Source organism: Arctopsyche grandis, chromosome 9 (genome assembly GCF_051622035.1).
Source record: "Arctopsyche grandis isolate Sample6627 chromosome 9, ASM5162203v2, whole genome shotgun sequence".
NCBI classification, from domain to species: domain Eukaryota; kingdom Metazoa; phylum Arthropoda; class Insecta; order Trichoptera; family Hydropsychidae; genus Arctopsyche; species Arctopsyche grandis.
The window spans coordinates 1,516,554-1,534,060 of record NC_135363.1 but is presented as its reverse complement, the minus strand read 5'-3'; the positions used below and the strand labels follow the sequence as shown (position 1 = coordinate 1,534,060).

General features: G+C 33.7%; 1 protein-coding gene across 1 annotated transcript in view; it reads right to left on the bottom strand.

The window, feature by feature from the left end:
• Positions 1-1,854: 1,854 nt before the first annotated feature.
• LOC143916329 (adenylate cyclase type 8-like) overlaps positions 1,855-17,507 on the bottom strand; it is a 79,862-nt gene continuing 64,209 nt past the window's right edge. Inside the window, exons 5-9 of the mRNA XM_077437359.1 lie at positions 15,804-15,918; positions 12,986-13,059; positions 10,025-10,117; positions 7,679-7,865; positions 1,855-3,099 (exon numbers count right to left, since the gene is read on the bottom strand). Coding sequence (XP_077293485.1) covers positions 2,843-3,099; positions 7,679-7,865; positions 10,025-10,117; positions 12,986-13,059; positions 15,804-15,918 — 726 coding nt within the window. The 3' untranslated portion in view covers positions 1,855-2,842. The remainder of the gene's footprint in view (positions 3,100-7,678; positions 7,866-10,024; positions 10,118-12,985; positions 13,060-15,803; positions 15,919-17,507) is intronic.

Genomic DNA, 17,507 nt, shown 5'->3' with positions numbered 1-17,507 from the left:
AATGGCATAGTAAACGAGATCTTGGTGAACAGACGGGGTGAGAAAGAGATGGCCGTATACGTAATGCCTGGAGCGCATCCTCGGTTTACGGAAAATCTGTGAACGAGTTGTCGTGTCACCATTCTGGATTGAGCACTGGTGGTGTGTGGATCTCCTTAATCACCCAATAAATGCTGTGAAGCGACTTTAGCCTTTTATTTGGAACCTCCACCCACCCCTACGCAACACTATCATAACCCTTAAATAATACCAAACCCAACAATCTAATCTTAAATGAATAAAACCAACCCTGGTTATGATTTCAATGAAACGTCAGTGAAAATATATTTTCACTTGAAATATAATTTCACTGTGACATACATATATGTATAATATGTATAAGGTTTGAATTTTAAAACCACCATACTGAGGTTGTCTAACTCGTGGTAGTTTATGTTAGACCGTAGACAGTTTTTGAAAAAAGTAGGTTGCTAAGGCTTCCGAGCTCCCCTATTCAAAAAGTTTCGTTTTCATTTTTATTTTTCCGACTTCCACTTGCCCAAATAGTAACGTCGGAAAATTCAGCAACTTTGCGATAAAAATGATACTTTTTTGTGCTGTATTATTTATTGTATGTTTCGAAAAAAGCAAACAAGTAAAATTTTTATCACAACGTAATCCTTCCGAGAATTTATCAAACATGGCTACTATACATACGTACATTCATATGTACATACGAAGATATATTGGCTGCGGTCCGTGTATATTACTTTGGCCCGAACGAATGACACGTCGTGTACGTGAGGGTATAATATAGAACTAGAGGTTGTCGTTAAACAATTCCGAAACAAATATCGACACGTCTTCGGAATAATGTCGCGACTAGAATTTCCAATATAAGCAGTTTTTCTGTGCTTTTCACACGTCTTTTTATTTATTTTATCACGCACCCCATCCTTTCCCGAACGAACAAATTCAGCTTTCCAAGGAAAATACGACGCGTGCACGTATCTTTAAAAGTCATAAAAGTCTACATACGTAAAAGATTTCATACCTATAAAATTTTATTAATACTACACTATTGACAGACACTACTTTAAGTTTATAAATTTAAGAGAATTAAATGCGCAACTGTACTACATATGTATGTACATATGTACGAACATATATATTTCACTCACTCGGGCTTTATCTTTACGTAAAATAACACACAAAATGCAAATATTATATAGGAATACAATTGCAGGTGAAATACAATTAGGGCTGTGTCAAGAGTTAATATTTAGTATCAAATTAGTGTAAAATCAGTCAGCTGTAGAAAAACTTAACATTGATAACACTGAGCAACAAATAAAAATTTGCAGAGAAGAGACTATTCAATCTTCACTAAATTTGATCCATTGATTAGATTAAACAATGAATTTGAATGAATCATTGATTAGAATGAATCATTAATTTGAATAAATCATTGAATGAATCATTGAATGAATCATTGAATGAATCATTGAATGAATCATTGAATGAATCATTGAATGAATCATTGAATGAATCATTGAATGAATCATTGAATGAATCATTGAATGAATCATTGAATGAATCATTGAATGAATCATTGAATGAATCATTGAATGAATCATTGAATGAATCATTGAATGAATCATTGAATGAATCATTGAATGGATCATTGAATGGATCATTGAATGGATCATTTAATGGATCATTGAATGAATCATTGAATGAATCATTGAATGAATCATTGAATGAATCATTGTGATTTTTTATTGCTTTAAAATACTTACAATCAGTTATATAACGAATTTTTAAAGTCAAACGTATACTTTTCTTTTTACACATTTTTTTCTCGAGCTACATACATAGGTATACATTGCGCCAGTTTTATGTCACCACGTTTATATTACAATCCATTATTGCCGTGCCAAAAGTATGTACTGGAATCAATAGTCATGCGCTATTTCTATTGATTGTGATTTTTGATTATTCGAATTCAATGGGTCAAAATTAATAAAAATTTAAGTAAAAAACGTGACTTTTTGTTGCTCGGTGTAACCAGTTGATGGTTTGAGTTCAATTTACCATATGATTTATATCCTGAAAACGGTTGACGGACATTTGGCTGAATGGACACTCGACCGACGGACGTTAGGCTGACGGATTTTTGGTCGACGGACTTTTAGACGAATGGACAACTGGCCAACGGACATTCAGCCGATGTATTTTTTTTCGAATGAAATTTTTAATAGTTTAAATTTATTTAAAAAATTTGTAATTTGAAAAAAAGAGATAAATAAAATAAAAAATAAAATATCGGTGCAGATAATTATTTAATTTATTACTTTTCTTCATATTCGAAACGAATTTAAGCATTTAAATTCGGCCTAATATCCTTCCATGGATGTGAAACATGGAAACATGATCAGCCGCATCGAAGCTTTTGAGCTGTGGGTCTACAGGCGTATGCTGAAGATCCCGTGGACCAAAAAAATATCAAATGTAGCTGTCCTCGGCATGATAGGGAGAGGCAGGGAACTTGTTTCTGTCATCAAGCGGAGAAAGATGGAGTACCACGGACACATGATACGGGGTCCAAAATACGATGTTTACGAAAAGTTTGGTAACCATGGGGAAAATAGAAGGTAAAAAATGGATTGGCAGGAAAAAGTTGTCGTGGCTTCGAAACATGCGCATGTGGACCGATATGAGCGCCGAAGAACTGTTCTGAGCCGCTGAAGACCGATGTCCATTAGCCTAATGTCAGTTCGGTCAAATGTCCGCGTACGCTGACAAAATTATGAACAGACCTTGTTTAAACGTCAGTTTGTTATTATTTATGAAAATAATTAAATCATGCAATGTAAACGAGTTGACACGACGACAGTGGCTTGCAGGTCAAATTAATATATGCCAAATTCATACTTACACAATCCATTCCCAATTTGTCCACAACTGTGACCAGAACATGACTCAGGGCTGAAACTGCACCTGCCAGTAAACACCACCTGAGTGGCAGAGGCAGCATGGCGTAAGGTACGAAAACGATGAACAGAACGTACCATACGCGATAAGAAGACGTTGTAAATCCCAGCCCATTCCCCACAAATCCTGCAAAATATAACAGTGATTAAAATTTCATAATATTAGAGTTTCATTGTGTTGGCTACACTGGAGCAATCGATTACATTTTGACTCGCAAATTTGTTGAAGATATTTGATTATTTCAATACAAGATAAAATATAAATGCATACACTCAAATGTAACCAAAACCTGCTGGACAATAATTTCTATATAATACTATGTACATACATTATTAAACAATAAGTTATAAGTTATAACACACCCATATATACTAACTTGAAAAAACTGCATGCCATATATAATATTCCGTTTGTTACAGACATTACTAACAAACTAACCAGTCGATTCTATGACAGAATCAATAATAACCATACTAACACACTTGTGAGAAGTCTCGGTGATTACAACAAAATGTCTATACCCTTCAGGTATAAACACAATTTGCTTTAGATCGTCGACTTTAGAGTGACTTTAATTAATATTATGTATTAGATGTATTATGAGCATTTATAAGAATTGTAAATAGGTTTTTGAGCTCTTTTTCCTATTATGCTGTACATTAACATTAGAATAATATAATACTATGATTACTAACCAAATTAAATTAAAATTGTAAAATAGGAAATAATCAGTAGATCAGTAGCTATTAAAATAGATATAAGATGTATTGTGAACATAATTTAGTAATAATAAAAAGAATTTCAAAATCAAAATTTCATCAACGTGAAAGAGTAATTTCATCAACTGAAAAAATTTTGATGAAATTACTCTTCTTAAAAATCTATTGCAATCATTGAAGTAGAATGGGTAGAAGCGCTCTTAGCTTACAAAAATGTTGCTACAAAAACTCCGTTCAAACGGAGATTTCGGCTGTTTTGCTCAGTTGATTGTTAATCTCTGTAGCAGTAGGATCTCTTTGAAATAGGCTCTACTAGTGAAATTGTGTGGTAGTATTAGATCTGTATGTGCCCGTGCGTCCCTGAACGTCAAGGGACGATAAGGGACGATCACTTCCACGAATTTTTTTCCTCACTCTTTTGTCTCTCTTCTGACTTTCAGTCTCTCTCTTCGATGGCTCGCTTTTAAGCGATACTTTTGTTAGGAATGACTATTCTATACATTATACTTCAATGATTGCAATTGGTCTCAACTTAAGAATACACCTGCTTATATTGACGTAGAGTTCGTTAAGCGAGTGAAGAAAATTGAGACAGTGTTGGTAACTACCGGTTGACTGCAAGGTATGCGTTACACAAATATGTACTATTTTTTAAAGTTATTCTCGAAAATGGCACAAAATTAACTTTTTATTTTTTAGGCGTATTGCATTTTATAAATACAACATATAAAAAATACAAAGGCAATTAAAAAAAAATCCAAAAAATGCAAAATCTAATGTCTTTCTATGCTTCATAATATCTTTTTTGGAATTTGAAGTCGGCGCTGAGTCAAAAATCTTATTGTGATAAGATGCATTATCTAACATCTAACCATTTCATATAATTGTCGAAGTTTCGGAAAAATCTCGGGAGCTTCGTAACCACCCTGTCACGCAACGCCTCTACCAAGGAGCAAAAATGGCGTAGATTCACCTCGGCAGCCGGAGCCAGACTAAAAAATCTCTGTACACACGAGCACGCATACTGTCTCAATTTTCTCCACTCGCTGAACGAACTCTACATACCTGCATGATCAGGGAAAAAATATTTTATTTGAAAATAGCATAGATATAGAATATACTAGATCCGCCCTCACGTGTTATACTTGTCTCCCTTTTGGCGCATGCAAAATACATGGTGCATGCATAGTTTCTCTTAGTAGGTAGGTAGGTAGGTACCGCTGCGTCGTAGGGAAAAAAACCCAACTTCCCCGCTAGTTAAACCCCCCGCACCCCTCAGTTAGTGAAGACAAGATCTCCGACCAAAATAACACGTCTGGGCCCATCTAGTGTATTATACATCAATGGAAAATAGCCAAGTTATTTTAAAATTAAATATTCTCCTAACCCCTCTTAATATCTTCCAGATATTACAATATTAAATAAGCCTATATTCAAGGCTTTATTTTCATTTATTCGTGACGTATATAACATCAGTCGTATTTTATGTGAGCTTAAATAACAGCATAAATTAAAACGCTTAGCTGCTTATATGCTATGGCGGTTCATGGCGAAAAGTTTTTGTTGTCTGTGCAAATTAAATTGTTAACTTTGCGAGTTTCTTCAAAAGGTCGTTCGCCAGTGTCGAGTTCTTAATTAATTCCTCGGAGGGACAAATAATTTCGCAACAATGACTCGATTTTATAAAATCGACTCTCGTAATACTATTAAAAAAATTAAACGCAGACAAAGAGATACTTAATGCTTTGTGCCAGCCTTGGAATTAATTCGTAATACAAAAAATGTGTATTTGTATTTTGTTGTCGAGAAGCGACATTGTAGATGAATTCGATTAATACATTGGAGGGCGAAAACTGAACGCTGTTTGCTGATTGGTCGATGTAAAAATTGCGAAAATAATGACCAATCGGGGAGCAGTATTCTCTGAACGTTCGTATGACTTTTCATGTTTTATTTGCGTTGTATAAAATTGTAACTAAAAAAAGCTGTAAACAATACACTAAAATATACAAAATTTTTAGTCAATAATTGACGTGCGTGTTTCTAACTTGAAGGTAAAAGAAATTTTAATGAATTGTGCTCGATCTATACTATTTTTTTCTTTATACATATGAATAATAATATTGTTGCGTGGGGGTGGGTTCAAGGATCCAAATTATAGACCATAGTAACTTCAAATCATTTATTATATGACTCAATAGGTCCACACAGAACCACGGCTCGCTCGTCTCAAGTTCACCGTGTGTCCCTTATTTTAAAGGCAGGTAGCCGCGTGTTCGGACATGCAGTAGCCCAAACAGGCCCATAGCCGCTATTTCCCACAAACTAGAAATTCTCCACTTTACATTGGTTCCGAATTCTCACGTTACAATATCAAAAAGATCGAGCTTTGCTTGGTAAAGTTGAGAATAAGAGGATGATTTATTCGTATAGCCGAATTTTATGTAAACCGTGGCATGACTTGGATGCTGCATATTGCTCGCACACACGCCAGTATGCCACAAAGCTTGAATTTTGCACGCACATAATATGATTTCCATTTACAGGAGCAGGAAGCAAAGTAGAAGATATTGAAAAATCACCAATCAAAAAGTAAATGTATCCTTTAAAATTAGTTTTCCCAATGTCGAGACCTATTCCATTAGATATTTTAAACAAAAGTAGGGGAAATTAAAAAATTTAAGCAGGACCGTTATATGCAAATTTACACAAAATTATAGTAAAAAAATACAAATAAATAAAAATGATAATTATATCGTGCTATGTAGAATGTGTTCGACCAACTCAACATAGCTGGCATTGAAGAGATCTAAAGAATGCGCCAGTAATTTAAGTAGTCGAACAGCTCTCGAGAGGAGGGAGTTCATGAGCACGTTTGTATTAGCCTAAATTGGCAACAAGATATCATGCTTTCGTAAAACCCGATGATTTTCCAAAGCCAAAAATTTTAGTTTCTCCTGGATAGCGGGATTATACATATCATATAAATGCTCATTTTGTCACGCATGACAATTTGCATAGACGTCAAACGACAATGCGCATGCGCAGTTTGTCATTGACATCACAAATATACATAAATAAATAAAATAAAAACACTCGTACTAACCAATCTGCTCAGCATAGATTATAGTGAGTAAAATAAAAAAAAATATCCCCCCCACCTATAATTTTAGTTAAATTTTCTATCAAATACTTCATATATGTACATATACTTACATATGTTACTCTACAGTTTGGTTCGTAGTAATATGGGGTATAATTCAGTCATGTGGTATCCTTATTACCAAACCCATATAGATCATTTAGAAACAATTCAGAAGCGTTTTCTGCGCCATTTATCCCATAAGACTGGTCTTGTAAGATTTCTGCCAACTTATAATGACAGACTCTCTATTTTCAAGATCGCTAGTTTGTCTCATCGCAGAAGGGTTTCTGATTTGTTACTTTTATACAAGATTGCTAATGGTATCCATGACACATCTGTTTTGAACGAAATTAATTTTAACGTTAATGCCCGATTCACCAGATGTAGAAATCTGTTCTACACACCAATTTGTCATAACAACACTTCATTTAATAGTATAATCGCACGTATTTGCCGTTGTTACAATGATATGGATGATTGTCCCAACCTTTTTGCTGTGGTTGATTTGCTTCTTCACCTTCGTTGTGTCATTCATTATTTATTAATTTTAATATGTTTTGGTAATTTTTCTTTTTTGTTTGCTTTATATTACCATGTGGTGCTCACTGTACATGGAATATAATATTTTGATTTATATTTGTATATTTTTTTTTGTCTCACTGATCTGCTTCTTTTTTATATTGTATTCTGTATGTGTGCCAATTTAAATAAAATAAAAATATATAGAACATATGTAAACATGCCCCACTTTTACGCCCGCTAACATTTAAACCTTATGCTAATTTGGGCTTAGCGTTCACCGAAGCAACCCAAATTGAGTTGTGTGTATTTTTCGACCCACCTTGAGCGTTGAGCAACAGCCAGGTGCAAACTGCTGCCCAGTGTAGATAATTGTTTGCAAAGCATCTCCAACACGAGAGGATACACAGGGCAATGTTGCCAGCTGCTCCACAAGCCGTCCAAGCCACGCTATCTGGTTTCGGACTCAGTTGATTCGTAATTAAGCCCCAAGCTGTGGCTAGGATGCACTGAAACAATATTGACGCAGTGTATGTAGTTGGCTGCTTAAATAAAAGTACATATGTAAATTCTAGTTAAAAAAAGCATCGTTTGTGGTTTCATTTTCCCGCCTTTTGCATTCAGTTTAATTAGATTTTGCATAATACATATATAAGAACGACCCTTGTTCATCATAATGTATTCTATTTGGTTTACCGCGTGTAAGGTAAGTACCTTACATGCGGTAATGTATTGTTGTTGGTAAACTGTATAGGTACGTATAATAATGTATAGGTACATACATTATTTATTAATAAATAATAAATAATAATTGCGCACCGTTTTAATCACGGCACGGCAATACTCGAGTACTCTCGAGTAAGCTCGGCTTTTACCCATGTATGTACATATGTACATGTGTACATATGAGCATAATTAAAATAAAAAATAAATAAAAAGTTTGAAAAACTATCGCAAACCTCATTCAATTTCATTTTTAAAGATTTTTAGTAAAAACACCAAAATCCCACAGTTAATCGCTAATACTGCCCAAGTCAAAAGTGGTATATCAGACATTTATTATTTTTTTGTTTTCGTAATGTTTATTCAATCAAATAAAAATAAATACAAGCTGTGGCCATGAGAAAAAAACATTAGAAGCACGATAATTTTTCAAAAATTTGTCAATTAGGAGAAAACTGAATTTTTTTCGTATTTAAAAAAATAATTAAATTTTCCTTAAGAGGTCAAACCTTTTAAAAACATTCCTACTCATTTCCCTTTCTTTTAAGATATCACTCATGCAGATGTCTTGCCAATTATCAGAATTAGAGTTACATGTTAAAATCAAATTTAAGGAGTGCGCCGAAAAAAGGTCACCATTCACAAGCGACTTTAATTTTAATTTAAGTCCATAAATTTTGTTAAAATTATTTATTTTTTATTTTCTTCTAGTGGTTTTACCCGGCTATTCTCAGTATTTGTAATATAAAATGGTTAAACATGAATAAACATTAAATCGAAAAAAAAAAATAACATCAGCCAATCAGAAATAGGAATCAGGAATCGGAATCGATAATCAGAACTGAATAAGGAATCGGGGTCGGAACTTAAATTGAAATCCGGAATCAGAACTGAAACAGGAATCCGGAACCGGGACTGAAATTGGAACTGAAATCGCGATCGGAAACCGGAATTGAAATCGGAATCGAAATCGAAAACAGCATCGAAATTAAAATCGGAATCGAATTCTATATGGATATCGTCGCCATAGAAAGTTACATTTTTCGATGACGTCACGGATTCTACGAATAAAACCTTACATACATACAAAGCCGCTTTCGAAATTATATATTACATATATAGTTATATGGTTTTTACTTAAAAATATTTTGTAATATGCATAATACTGTACAAATTGTCTACGCAAGGAATTTCCATTTTATACAAGTCGAAAAAGGTTAACAACAGTCTAAAGACCCCCTTACTCTAATACTTCTTTTCATACGAATATCATGTATCGAATCTTGAAATTGGGTATTATATCGTGCGTATTCAAAGAATTTCAAAATAAAAAATATAGATATTTTATTCGTATAAAATACTAGTCTGTTTGGCAAACATTGCATCTCTCCGCATTCATTCGTTGATTTCTCGGAGGACCTTTAACCTTTGAACTACGTATGTACAATTTAGCTCCTGCCAGGTGTCATGAAACAACTCCTAATTTTTCCTGCTCAATTTGATAAGCTTTGACGTATGTGGGGTGATAAAACTCCGACACGGACAGCTTAACCCTTTCGCGCATCCAAAAATCGAATCAGACCTCCCGTAAAATTCTAAATAAAATCCCGGTCAACAGAAACCCATTAAGTCAAATTGGGATTTCAAAATGGCTGAAGCTGCCCATGTCGAATTTCATTATGAAGTAAAAAGGGTAAAAACGCATATGTAATTTTAGACATACAGTACATATTTACATACGTACATACATTAAAAATATATTAAATATATTTACGATGTGACATTTAATTAAATCAGTAATACCCTCTTATTCTATTCTATACACTTATTACGAGCGTACGGATTCCAATTTCGAATTAATTAAATCTTTCAAATTTCCTTTTTAACGTTAACGGAACGACCATATAAAAGAAAAGATTCTATTATATTATCACAAAATATTTACCTTTAATCCAAAATCCACAATGTTGACAATGATGAGGGACTTTTGTCGTTGTCGATGCGAATACTTCAAATACGACAATTCAAGATGTGTATCCTAAAAAAAAATGAATATGTAATTAAGCTTAATAATAACAGATAAAACTTCATATTATTCAATATTTAATTTTGATTTTTATTGATATTTTATACCAATACTTATAACTGCCGAATAAAAAATGCGGCAGATAAACCGCATGATAATAAAATTGAAAATAAATCCTAATTAAATAGTTTTTTATTTTTTTATTTTTTTAATTATCAGAACGTGCTGTATTATATAATACTTTGTATAATTTTTTTGCAAAAACATTGAGACGAATTGACTATGTCGTGCTTATTTTTATAGTATCCGTTTTTCACATTTTTCTTAGTATAGGATACCTTTCCCTTGTTTATACAAAAACAACATATTAACTGAGCCATCTTAAATTTAACAAAAAATACTTCCCAAATACGTAAAACATTATTTATTTAACAGTTAAAAATATATGTAGCATCAAACGTCACTGCTTTATTTCACTGTGATTTTCTTGCCTTTTTTAATATAATTAAGCTCCACATTGTATGTATATACGTTTCGGAATGAATCACAGTGCAAAGTCCTGATTCTGAATGTTTTTAATTCGCCCAACAAAGACTGGCGGAATAATTAAATAATAAAATCAAAAAAACAATGGACCGGAGTCCGCAGCTTTTACTTCGAATTAAACGACACCTTCAAAGGTCATGTCGCCAATGGCAAATGTCTGCAAATTTACTACGTATATTATGGTTGTATTATACATTATACGATTATGCCTTTTTCCTCGTCCTTTTATCCTTCAGTGAATTTCTATGGGAAGTGTCCGGGGTTCGCGCCGAACAAAAGGAAATATTTGACGCATCGCGAATCGTTCAAAGGACTCGTATATTACCTACAATAAAATACCTACCATAATGATAAATCATACGTAAGCATTAGGCTTATTCAGACAAGCTATGATTAAAAATATGGTTTTAGCTTTTATGCACACTGTACTATATACATATGTATGATCAGGTTATTTGTAGGGCCTGTAGTTGATGGGTCAGTAAATTTGAATGCCTTTGATTTGTAGTTTACATACATATAACGTATTCAAAACATATATACTTTTGGATTATAGAATTAGACGTAGCCAGAGTGCTTTCATCTCGGAACGGAGTATTTTTTTCAAAATTATAGCAATTATTGGTAACTAATACAGTGTCAATGTATACGTTTTTGTTTACTATACATTTAATACCTGCCTAAAAAAATTGTGAAATACGTATTCGTGAAGGCAGTTAATATCGATTTCCTTCGAATAAAAATATAAATAAGTCAACGGTTCCAGTCTTCGTCATGTTAAAGTAACAGACACACAGGTATTTTTAAATAGGTTCGCAAATCAATCCCAAAACTCACCCCTAGAGTGTTTCTGGTGATATTTTATCCTTGTATTGACATAAGTTATATGTAGTGCTACCAAATATTCGAATATTTAATTATTCAATGGTAGCCTTACATTATTTAGTTTAAGTTTTGGAAAGTTAAAGATATTACTAAATTTTCAAAGAACCCAAATCTAGAACATCGGATAGAAATAATAAGTTCGTATAAAAATTATTCGAAGACACAGATTTGAGATCTCTAGACTTATTACATAATATATGCAATGATCAATATTAGTGATTCTCATATTTAGGAGAAACCGCAAAATAATAAAATCGTACGAATTAACAATAGCATGAAGACACGCCAATCACAACTGGAGTCCAACCTATACATGTGGTGCCCTAATTTTTGAGTGTTAAATTTCAAACTATTCTTAATAAGAAACAAATTCCATCAACCTGTTAATGGAAACATGTGAAAAAAATGCGTGACTATCATGTTATATTATTCATTCTTTTGTAACTCGATTTAAAGTATTTTATTTTGATATTTTGTCAGAAAGCGCAGAAAACTCCGTATCCTCGTCACATATCAAGGTCACATGTGACTACTACAATATAAAAATTTAACTAAAATGATGTCAAAACACCAAAATACACACGTAAAACCTGGATTATTTTTTTATATTATCTTTTATTTTGACGAGTTTAACCTTAGAAGGACGGAGCGTCGAGATCGAACGAGTGTCCCGAACCGAGGTCAAGTAACACCCCAGTATTTTTTAATCAAAATACAGCTTTTCTCAATACAAATGGGTTCAATATATATCTTATTAATCATTTTATACATCAACATAAAAAAGTTTTAATCCCATAACATGTTTTTGACTATTTTTGTATTAAAAAATAACGACAAGCATCGACTCGCAAACGCACATGGGTAAGGCCAACAGGCGACTGCATAGCTCAATACCACGCGCCAAAAGCGACGAAAAAAATAGCTTATGAAAATATAGCTGTCTCTTTCTCTCGCATTGATTCATCGATCAACAAGAATATGCAAGCGAACAGTCAAAAACACGACTCATCGCTACCGCCTTTAAATCACACTTTAGAATGTAGAAATGTATAAATGTATTTTTTTACGATGTACCCCTTTTCTAAATCATACAAAATCTATTAAAATAAATTTCTTGTAGTTCATTCTAAGAATACAAGAAATATAGGGTGTATAGCTTTGAAAACCACATAGTTATTACGAAAAACGTAAAAATTGAATCCAACAAGTTAAATTTTTGATATTTTGATATATTTGATAAGGAGATTTTTAGAAAACGCGACACGAGTGCGTGTTTCCATACACTTGAAATTAAGTCCCAGTGAGTTGGAATTAATTATAATACGTGCCTTATCGCGTTTGTACGATTAATTAATTTTAAGATCACAACATAACACCCGATACGTAATTAATTTCGTATTAAGTCAACGTAATACGACCGCACGCGTAAAATGATGCATAGCGATTTACCTGGAAGCTGTTAGTCAGCGAGGGCCAATATATACCTTTGTAAAGCATCCCCCTCTTGAATACGTCTGAGTTTTCTGAAAATTAAACACAAATTTTATACGAAAATATCGATTGCTGAAAGAAAGAATTTTCATTGTTAAGTTACATACATAAATACAAACATACACATATATAAGAATATGAACCCCCCCCCCCCCCCTTCCCACTAACGCATTAGCACAATCGAAATGGCAAATACCAAAAAAGCTCTCTCCCAGTTTGGGTTTATACATATTACGTATATATTATATATTTTAACAGAGCTGTCGTAATTATACAATTTTCGTCTATCATCGTCGCTTTTATGTTTAGTCATTCGTTAAAGCTCTCGTTTGAAATTAAAAGGAATAAAAAAGCACGAAGGAAAAAATGATTTGAGATGAAAAATTATTATAATGAATCTATAGGCGTTTTTGCAATACATATGTATAACCAGCAGCGTGGTCTAATGGTGAGTATTGAATAGTTCCGTGCTTGATGTCATTGGTTCGATTCCCACTAAAGGTCTGACCGCACTATGTGTCTGCGACACGAACGGCAGCGTGCGGCCAATTATTGTTTGTATGGCATTGTATGAGATATAACGCACTACGCGTCACGCGACAGAGTTGCATTTTGTATCAACTTTGCCGTGTTATGTCGTGCTGCAGCAGTCGACGGCCATATAGTGCAGTCAGACCTTAAAGGTCTGACCGCACTTTGCGTCAAACGAACGATCCGACACTTAACAACAGTGCGCGACAATATTAGGTAAACTGCACTTGAACGACAGCGATGCGACACTACGCAGTAAATTATGTCAATCATTCGTTCGGTACTTCGGAGCAAGATTGACAAAACGGACACTATTATAGTATCTTTGATATGCGAGGAAGAAGAACAATCGAAAAAAACCAAAATATTATGGCTACATGCTATTTCAAAGTCACGATATGAAGAAGGAGAATAGTTGTTGCAAGGCAACCCCCACTCAACGACACTTCGCGTCAAAGTTCACAACACGTCACGAACGACACCTTGCGTCAAAGTTGGTCGAAAAATCAACTTTGACGCACGGTGTCATTCTACGTCATGCGACTGTCACGCGGTGCATTATGTCTCATACAATTTCATACAAACAATATTTGCTCGCGTACTGTTGTGAAGTGTCGGATCGTTTGGTTGTCGCACAGTGCGGTCAGACCTTAAGAGTCTCGTTATTGGCGAGATTTTGTCGAGGTCTCATCGTTTCTTATCAGAATTTGCCAATTTTTCTGATTTTCATTGAAACGGTTCCTGTAAAATTGGCTTTTCCTTCCCAATTTTCTGTTGCAAACCGTGAGTTATTGTTATTTCTCAGGTTTCGCCAGATTTCTCTGTGGTTGTTTATCGAATGTAAAAATTCGTATTGTTACATGAAAAATGTTATTAATCGTATTTATACGATGTTTGTAATATCTGACCATAGATGTCAGGTATTGTTTCGATTTACATGTAATAATTATGTATTTAGATATCTCGTTAATTATGAGTTTTCAATGTCTTGTAATAAATTAGCCATAGTGACGACCTGGAGCTAATTTGAAATGTCACTATGGTGAAATTGTATAAAATAAATATACATATAATATAATGGTATATTTAAGTGTGCCGCGGAAAAGGAAAATTCGCAATGTTATTATGAAAAGTAAACTTTCCCTGGGTGAAAATTTCATATAAAAGTCTCCGAAAAAGTTTCCCATGATCATACGTTCACATCCTGCCATCTTTTTTGCCAATGCGGGTATAATATGCCGATATGTAATATTCTTTTGGTAGGTGTGAGTAAAGTTCATGTCACATGTCGTGTCCTCCTATAAATTCTAGTCAAACTTTGAAACTGTATATGTAATACTTTTTTTTTTTTGAAAATATGAACGCATGATGAATAATTTAATATGTTGCAGTTAGAAAGCATTTTCTTAAAAGCACAAGTCTTACACTTTTTTATATGTATTAAGAATATGCCTTTATGTATGTTTATGTATACATGCTTTGGTGTTCTTAAGATTAAATTTAAATTAATGGAAAAGCAGCGCACAAAAAAGTCGCTTTTGACATGGCCTGGAAATTTTCATTTATAAAAGCCGTTAATACCTTGCTTATTAAGTAACTATATATATACATATATGTATAATGTTGTGGGCCTAAATAAATCAATTTTAAATACATGTACAAAATTTCGAAAGTAAAAAAAATATATCTAATTAAGCAGTAAAAGTTTAATCCTATTCTGATTTTACGTACATAAAATAATGCGAAACATATGATGTACTACATAGTTGAGCTTTTCACTAAAAATTATTCTAATTTTAATAAATTTAACATACAATATTATATTTTTAATATTTTGGTATATGTATTATATTATATACTAGTGTTTATACCAGGCTTCGCTCAGTATTTGCAATATAAACCGCTTAAACATGGCCAATCTAATAGTAAATATTTTATTAAAATTATTTGAATATTCATTTGTTCGATGACGTCACGGATTTATGAAGCAACAATACTTACACACTTACAAAGTCTCTTTGGATATTATATATATTAAAAGATTTATATAATAATAAAATAATTAAACGAAAAAATATATATGTAATATTACTATTAAATATTGGAACTGTACTTTGACATATTCTTTTTACAAATACGAATGCTTTAAAAGCGAAATAAAAGTTAATAAGAGGAAAGTGATCAATATACGACCCATCAGTGAAGAGTATCTGGATTACATAAAATATGCATAATTGCAACTCACCCGCGGGTAATCCGTAGGATTTGGGATCGTCGTCGCCATTGTTGGATTTGGTTGGACTTTTAGAAGATCGTCCTTTATTATCCTTATCGTTGGAATTCTCCTTTAAATTGTTGCCCTAAAAAAGGTACAAGTTTATTTAAAACAACCATCACACGTACATATCTTACGTGAAACTTTTTTTGTCAGTTAAATGATAATTTCACTAATGAGATTATACGGTTTCACTGATTCAAGCAGTGAGTATGGATATAACAATAGAATTATGTACAAATTCAGTTCTCAATGTCAGTGAATTTTTAATTTGAATTACAGCGTACTACCAACCCAAGCAAGATAATTTTAAATAAATAAAACCAACCCTAACCTAACCTAACCTAACCTTAAATATATTAGTGTTGGTTGTCATGATATTATGATGTGTTTGCTTCCGCATCTAGTCCCACACATGCAGCATCAAAAAAATCCAAATCAAAACTAATCGTGGACCATGAGGAGCATGGGGATGGAGAAAAGCGGGGTTGTGGCGTGGGGTGGCGCGATACGTATCGGCGACGCACTATCATCCAACTGTTAAAAATTGTTATTTCTCTAATTTTAGCCATCAGCATAGCTAGGTCGTTAAGCTTCTGCTTAGCGTCGAGAGGCGCCGGGTTGGATCCCATAAGCTGACCTCGATTAAAGAGTGCTGCTGGTCAGACCTGGATTTGTGACTCCAGGTCGATCGTTTCCTATCAGAGTTTACCAATTTTCTCTGATTTCATTGTTGAAACAGTTCCCGGTAAAATTGGCTAAATATCCTTCCTATCTACTATGTCACCACTGTTTGAGATTGATGTACAATAAAATTTATGTATAATTCATAGATGTCTCGTTAATTTTCGAGTTTTTCAGTGTCTCGTAATTCAGCGACTTGTATAATAAAAAAATGCTGCAATGTTTGTAATTGGCCAGAAAGGCGCATAGGGGTTACCTGTAAGGCCTTCCTGGTATATATGTAAAAAAATAAATAAATAATAAGGGCCAGTGAAAATGTAACGGGAACGGGAATTGCATGCGTTAAGGCAAAATTACACAGCGTTGCATGTGGCACGTGGGTTTTTTTTTAGATAGTTTTAAACATATAGAAAAAATGTAACGTTCATGGCACGCGTGCATGGCACACGTCCTTTCAAAACGACACTTTCAACCTATGTCGTTGAAATCGTATGGTAGTATTTATCCTTGCTTGACAGTGATCTATACCAAAACGACCCTTTGGACCATTTTCGGTACATTTTCAACGGGGTTTGGTGCATCCGCTCTAAAATCGCCAGATTAACAGAACGGCAGCTTTAAACGTAATTCTCGTTTTCTAGAATGATAGATTTGCATATCAGATGACGAGTAACCTTTCGATGTGCATAGATGCACATCGAAAACTTCGGAACTTATCGAATCTTCCCTTATTAAGCTCGCCTGAAAGATCCAACTAAATTTTAATAATTACCATTTTAATAATTGCATCTGTGCACATCGAAAAGTTACCCGTCATCTGATGTGCAATATATCATTCGATAAGACGAGAATTGCATTTAAAGCAGCCGTCCGTTAATCTGTCGTTCAATTTGTCTGGCGATTTTAGAGCGGATGCACCGCATCCTTTCAACGACACACATAGGTCGAAAGTGTCGTTTTGAAAGGACGTGTGCCATGAACGTCACATTT